Genomic DNA, 7,484 nt, shown 5'->3' with positions numbered 1-7,484 from the left:
AATTGATTCTTCGCCAAAACTCAGGTTTAGCATCCGATCGATTCTTTCATGTCCTTTCAGATGTGATCCGTGTTCTCAGTATGCTTCAACAACTGCATGAGAAGTGCTACTAGTAACAGTAGAAAATAAGTGTTGGAGAGATTTCTGTTGCTCTTCTCCTTACAGAGAGGCCCTTTACAGATCCTGTAATGGAATTCATGAGATGGAACAGATGTGGAAATAAAAAGCACAAGAGATTTTCTTTTTTTCGTTTTTTTGTGTTTTATTGAAAAAAGAAATATTTGTTGTAAGATGATTTCTTCCCCCCAGCCACTAGACTTTGATTCAGTTACCCAGTTATCCAGACAGCAGAAAACACAAACATCATAATCACCGAAAAACAATACTTTGCAGCAAAACGCTGTCCTACTGTGGCTGAATTACTGCAAGCTAGAGGTGCTCTCCTCTGCAAACAGGGAGAGAGGCTCCAGGCCAGCGCATACCCTAGCACAGGGGATTCCTCTAAACGTCCCTTCTCCGTCCTTAACGTTTCCTAGCAGGACGCCGACACCCCTCCTCTTATTGTTATTTCACAGGAAAAACAGCATTCACAAATCACATTACTCAAGACAAACATCTCCGTAGACAAAGGCCACCGGAAGCGCTGATTCTGAGTTACGGCAGGCACGAGTTTCATCTGGCCTCAGGGAAGCAATTCGCACGTTTGGCAGGGACCTCGAAGCCCAAAAGTCATTTGCACATGAAGAAGAATTTCTTACGGAGGAAGTTGAAACAGCCCGGGATCTGCTTGTACTTGCCCTTGGCAGATACGGCGTGCGCCACCTGAGAACAGAGGACAGCACTGGAAGAATTGGCTGCTTTTCCGATTCGCGTCTTCTGGTGCGACCTTTCGCAGGAAGCACAGTGACACAGGACGGCGGCTAGGACCGTCCATCTTAACGGGGACGAGAGAGCAAGCAGCTCTTCCAAAATGAGATCGCTCTTGCCAGCAAAACCAAAGGGGACGCGAGAGAAACGGAGGGCAAGAGACAGTTGCAGATCAGATCTTGCAAGAGCCCTCTTGCACTTCTCCTCCCCAGAGGACGTGCTCTGGGTTGACAAGAAGGTACGTCCCACCAGCCTATTTCTACCCCGCTCCCTATATTTGATCACAGCCCGAACTCCTTGGGTGCCGTGTCCTTGCAGACCGACAGACCTGCGGCTCTGAAGGATAATTCTCTGCATTCTCTGAGTTTAACAATCTTCTCTGGTTAACAGAGCGTGCTAGTCAAACAATTCATCATCGCGTTGAGAAAGTGTTCCCTACGCGCCGCTTGCCTCACTCACCAGCAAACGTGAACACAAACATTGGTACTATCACCCCAGTTGCATCGAGACTTACCGTGGCATCACTGTAGCAGCAGAAGATGCAAAACCCAAACAGAAAAAAAGAAAATCTATGGAGATCTCTAGGTCTTAGGAACCCAGGGGGTCTTCCCTGACAGCGCTATCTGCCTGGATGGGCAGCAGCGTGCTTACTGCGGCATCTGCAGCCCTGTGTTCTTTGAGCCCGGTGCGTTGAGGACAGGAGAAGATGAGCTACACCTTGGTCTCAGGCAACTTTATAGCAATTTCCTAGGCAAAGATTAAAGTCCCTATTTCCAGGACTAATTCTCATTAGAGAAACCTCTAAATGAGTTTTGGCAGACTGAGGGCAGACATTTTCTTAATAATTAAGACTCCCTTCACTGTACCTCCAACGAGCGTCTGAAAACTGAACACTCAAAGTCATTACTCATTTTATAAACGTAGATATTTACCCGCAGTAACATGTTCAGCAGGTCTTCGGAATGGGCGTATTGGCCCAGTACGCTGTCCAGCGTTTCCACGTACCATGAGCCACTCAATCTATCCCTCCAAGAGACAAAACCTTAGGAGAAAGGCCGAGAAAGTTGTTTTTTGAAGTCAGTCTTCTGTCCTCATCTCACTGAATTAATGAAACTCCCTGGAGTGCAATCTCCAAGAGAGACAGTCCCATATCTTGCAACGGAGCGTGGCCTCTTCTACTCAATTACCAAATCTTCTAAAACAAGTCAAAAGCTCTTTAAGCCTCAATTGCTTCTGTCTGTAAAATGATGTTAAAAACCCGCTCGCCTTCGCACAAGAGGCGGCTCACTTGCTGTTAACAAGGGCTACCAAATGCACAGCGAGCGTGCGGAACATCACTGTCCTTGTAGCATGACTAACAGTGACTAATAGCCACACATAAAAATCACAATATCGTTGTTCGACAGCAGCTTTCTCCTACAGATCTGCAGGTTATTTACATCTTAACTCGCATTCCACAGGCGAGGTGGGAAAAAACTAAGGCACAACAAGGCAGGCCTTACATTACCCAACACACTAGGTGCAGAACTAGGAAGACAGCCCAAGCACAAGTCTAGCACCGTTGCTTACGGCACAAATTACTCTTTACCAGGCAAGCGATTCGCGCAGGATACCTCACCTGGGAAAGTTGAATAGGATACCAGGATGTCACTAGGTGTGGGCAAACTGGCTACGGCATCCGGCTCGTCTAAAGCGCCTGACAGAGCCTGAAAAGGAGTTGCGTCCGACTCTACGGAAACTCTACGAGCTTCATCTCCAGGTGAATCGGATTCCACTTCAAATCCTTGATCTTTTTGCTCTGCAAAAAAGTGGCAAAAGGAAAATCCCACGAATTCATCTTACGACAAATATTCAAGAGTCATACATCCTTCATTTAAAAAAAAGAACAGGAAAGAAAAGAAAATCCCTCTGATGAAACAAAGCTTTTCTGCTCTTTGGCTGTGCAGGTTGAGTCAGAGCCATCAAGCAATCTAGCATTTGCGTGAATGCCCTCAGTCCCTTCTTCCTAACTAACCTCACGACTAAATACCCGGAACAGACAATCAGCGCGGTCGGTCTGGACATCCGCTGCAACCGCTCCCTGCCTCCCGTCCCACATCCCCGACAACGCAATCAAACTGTTCCGACGCACGACAATCAGTATTATCCTCCCGTGAGATTCTCGTGCCCCAGTCTTTAGACTCAAATCGTGTTAGTGGTGACAACATGTGGCCGAGAATAAGAGAAGACAGCTGGAGAAAAAGACAAAGAACAGCAGAAGAACAACATGCCAAAGCCTAAGTAAATCTCAAAAACCTGCTTACGCCTATGTGGTTACACCATCGCTCACACTGACAGTTTAAGTACTACCAGAGCTAAAACAAAGATTCACCTCCACCACAGGCCTGGATGAAGAAGAGTTTGGGTTTTCCTCTCAGACTCGGGCAATGGGACCCATTGAAATAGTTCACAATCTTTTCGACTGGAATGGCTTTTCCATCTGTTCCATAAATCCCTCCAGGAAACTGAATATGGCTTGTCTGAAAGAGCAAAATCCAAGAGCTATTAATGCAACAGGACAGGTGAGTTCTGAGGGAAGCGGTTTCTGATCGAGTGTTCTCTCCTCTGTCTCTTTTTAGCATAGTTACCAGAATAAAACTCAATTCCGATATTCATGAGAATTCGGGGACCAAATCGAGGCAAAGGGATGCCTAGGAGACATTTAGAATATATTAAATCCCAGAAATCCCAGCTCCCTTGTTATCAAACTCCTCTTCCACCTCCTCCTAAAAATTGCCCTCCTCTCCTTGCACTACAAGGCCTCCAACTTGCGCTAAGTATTCTTTACTGCTACCGATGACTCCCTCATGTTACAATCAGGAAAGTCAGAGTTGGAGAAGCAGGAAGGACTCAACGACTACGCTATGAAGGTTAGTGTTAGCCCCATTTGCTATTTTGGCTGTCATTTGGTTCTGAATTAGCCGGGAAATAACTCCTGCCCACCCAGGCAGTCTCAGTAACGGGCGTACGCTCTCCCAAGCGCGCCACATCCCACAGAGCGGGAGAGGAGGGAGAGGTGCAGCAAGCCCACCTGACATCCGTGGGAAAGGATCACCACGAGGCAGCAGTCCAAGGCGCTGTGGTCCAGCTTCGCCAGCTCCTGCAGCTCCCTAACAATTTCCTGCAGGCAAAACATCCCGTTAAGGGTTTGCAAACGGCACATCGGCCGCAGATTACTTCCAGGCGCTGCCCTTCGCTATCTGTCACGGCTGCGCTGCTCAGAAGGATCCAGCTGATCTCCCCAGACATCAGTGAACACCGTGCTTGCGCGCATACTTGCTTGCTTCTGCACGCTGCTCACCCTAACACCAGAAAACTAGTTCTGGAGATGAAAAGGGCTCTTTGCTCCTCCCTGTCCGTTTGCACCTGCCTCACTGGTCCCACTTTTTAAGCCACCAAAGCTATTCAAGTCAATAGTTGGGACGGGCGACAGGTTGTCTATGCTGCTACCTGTCCAGCAGAAGTGGGATAAGATGCACCCTAATTACGGGCAGCAAAACTCACCATCAGATAGTAAGTTTTTGTGCAGTTCTGCTATCATTTAGCACTGGCTGCTTTACCAAAACAGATTTCCTTCGTCGCTGCATTCTTCACAACACAGCAACATATGCGTGATGGATTTATACGTCATTTATTGATCAAAATGTTCTGTTTCTGATTAAGGGGGTGGGGGCAAATAACTTCATTTTAGTTTCAGTGGCTGTTCCGGGTGACTAACCGCCCTGCTTAAATTCAAGTAACAGATGAGTCACGTACAGACAGACAAATCAAACCCTTGGCTACACATAAAATAGAGGCTGCGTCAAAGCTATCAAATAAACACAACCTCACAGACTTCCCCATAAATCACATTCACGCTGTTAACGCGGGGACACATTTTGTACCGCGTTCTCATTGCTTTCAGGTACTCGCTTCTCCCCCTCTGGGCAAGCTAGACGCTGCCAACCTTACCCGAGCTTTGAGATCCTGCCGAATCAGGACGCTGAAGTGCAATGACTTGAAACGCTTCTCCAGCTTCTCACAGTCTATGTTCGAGCCGGCTCGAGTCGACAGATCAGAGTCTCTACTGAAGTTGACGTTGTTGAGGATCAGGCAGTATCCGCAAGGATCCGCTTTCAAATCATAAACCTGGCAGGTGCAAGCCCACAGGAGAACTTTTAGCAGAGGCTCCATCAAACGTCCTCTTAATTCAGAGCATTCCCTGGCTGATCCAGAGGAATGCAACACAAAACTGAACCAAAGTCTTTACGGGAGCTCATTTCACAGCTTTTTCACTTCTCCGAGCCTACGGATGGATAATAGGATCTGTTCTCCACATATACAGTATTATAAGCAACTCGGGATCACAAAACCTGCCAAATCAGGGACCATCTTGGCAGAGAGCTGGCTGCTTCTTTATGTACAGCATCTCCAAAGGCAGGTTCAGATTTTGGGGTGTTTTACCTCACCATGAGAGCTTGGCGGGGCACATTACCGAGAATTCAAGAGAACAGGTAGATAAGTCTCATAGAAACTCGGATTCACCATCAGCTACAGCACAGTAATTTTGAGAGGACTTTCCAAACTCTTGCACTGCCAGAGCCTTCAGCCTAACGCGTATACAGCCAAACTGTTCGTTCGACATCAGGCACTAACGAGCCGCGCGCTGCTGGAAGGCGATTCCATAAATACACGTCTGCATTTAGCGATCCCTGCCTCACTGCCAGCCTCCTCACGCGCAAGAGCGTGCTGCACACGTTCGTTTCTGTTTTTCTTATTTATGTTTCTCAACACTACGATCACCAAGTCAAAACACCACTTTAGAGACAATCCGCAACTTATTGCGTTGGGTAATTACCACTTGTCTTACTAGAAATTGTTCGAGCAAAATATTTAGCTCTCTGTTAGGTTATTTGGGTTAGAGCGACTGTAAACCGAAGGAGGAATTAGCTAATGATTGACAGTCACGGGGTTATTTCCTGATAGTCACCCGCAGGGCAGAAATCCTTTACGTAATACAGACCGCTTTGAGCCAAAGAAACCAGAAATAAACCCGGTGCTGTTTACTGGTCAGCAGGCAAAGCCCTCCCCAAACGCACGCCCGGCCTCCAGTTCCACCCCCGGGACAGCACAAGCTGGACTCAGTGACGGAAGAAAACGGCCACCGTGTTCACCTGTTGCAGCTGCGCGGCAAAAACCTCCCCGAAGCAGCCGCAGCGGCTAAGGAGCTCCGCRCTGCAGGACTTTGCTGGTTTGAATAGTGTTTTAAACCACACTAAGCCTTTTTTTGACAGGAAACTCTCTGCCCCATGAGGAAGAACATCCAAATATCTTAAACGCTTCTCCTTGTCTTTCTCATTTCTTGAAGCACAAGCTCCTAAATACCTCTGTCATCTTTGCAAATAGGACCCCAAGAGGAAGGGTGACGGAGGAAAAAAACTTTGATACAATGAAAGATTAAAACCAAAAACACTCTACCCCCCAAAAAAACCGCTAGAGGACTAACCAGATCAGAGTTCCTCTTCAAGCTGTCAACAGCTGAACCTACAACACATGAAAGAGAAATGAACATTTAGCTCTCCACACTCATTAACGAGACGTTTTACCCATTCTTCCTGGAATTAACGTCAATCCTGCGCTGTCATCCGTGACACGGCAGCTACACACACGAATTCCCCCCTTCCCTCCCTGCCACACGCTGCAAAGAAGCATTTGGCTGTGTGTCTCTCTAGGCCGGGCCTATTTCAGAGCTGGCCTGAAACTCCCAGAGAGGAAGCTGTAAAGAGACTTCCATGGGCACGCGAGGACAGAGACGGACGAAGAACTGAGAGGCAGCCGAGATCTTCRGCCGACAGGAGACCGCTTACCCCTGGGTGCTGCGGGAGGCGTTCGAAACGCGTCACTCATGTCTTGAACCGGAACGGGGACACGTTCCAAAGCGCTCGCACCTGTAACGGCACAGGACAGTCGGGCCTCACCTTCTCCCTCTCCCAGTTTCATGCAAGAGGTAAACACACGTGATGACACACGATTCCCAGAAGAACCCGAATCGACTGCAAGCTGAAGCTACATTTTTGCAAGGGGGTGATACAGCATCACTTCATTTTTTTTTTCCTACGGAAACAGGGTTTCCAGCTGCTACGTCCCATCCCGCCGTTTGTCCGGGAAACAACCGTCTCTCCGATACTTACTTTTATCACGCGTTTCTCCACCCAAGTGCAGTTCAAGGGGCTTCACCTGCGCCGGCTGCGAAGGCGAGCCCTCGCACGCCTCACTCAGCAGCTCCGCCAGGTCGCCCTGCCCGGTGTCACGCAGGATGGAGAGGAAAATCGGGAAYGCCTGCTTCCCTCGAGTCTCCAGGTCGATGACCAGCTGCCGGGCTTGATCCCTCGGGGTGCCGGCACTCTGCGGGGGGGGCAAAGCCAGGAGACGGCGCGTTCGGCGAGGGCGAGGTGGGCTCGCGGGCCGGCAGCCCGGGTGGAGGAGAGAGGGAGGGACAAGGGGACGCCCCGCGGGACGCTGGCGAGGGGGCGATGGGGACCCCAGGCCTGTCCCTGGGAATTGGAGGGGGGCAATGGGGACCCCCGGGCCTCCCTGGG

The 7,484-nt window shown here is 49.1% G+C and overlaps 1 protein-coding gene across 1 annotated transcript; it reads right to left on the bottom strand.

Moving 5' to 3' along the window:
* Nucleotides 1-243: 243 nt before the first annotated feature.
* Nucleotides 244-7,464, bottom strand: CASP9 (caspase 9; the record flags this gene model as incomplete). The annotated part of the gene is made up of 9 exons (XM_026067405.1): nucleotides 244-822; nucleotides 1,800-1,909; nucleotides 2,486-2,665; nucleotides 3,239-3,386; nucleotides 3,938-4,027; nucleotides 4,858-5,034; nucleotides 6,392-6,429; nucleotides 6,753-6,833; nucleotides 7,077-7,464. Coding segments are annotated over 9 exons (1,305 nt in total), but the record flags the coding sequence as incomplete, so codon positions are not given.
* Between the last annotated feature and the right edge of the window lie 20 nt (nucleotides 7,465-7,484).

This window comes from Apteryx rowi, unplaced genomic scaffold (assembly GCF_003343035.1).
Source record: "Apteryx rowi isolate R43461 unplaced genomic scaffold, aptRow1 scaffold_259, whole genome shotgun sequence".
In the NCBI taxonomy this organism is placed as follows: Eukaryota; Metazoa; Chordata; class Aves; order Apterygiformes; family Apterygidae; genus Apteryx; species Apteryx rowi.
Note: the sequence above shows the minus strand (reverse complement) of the source record. Positions and strands in the feature narration are given on the sequence as shown.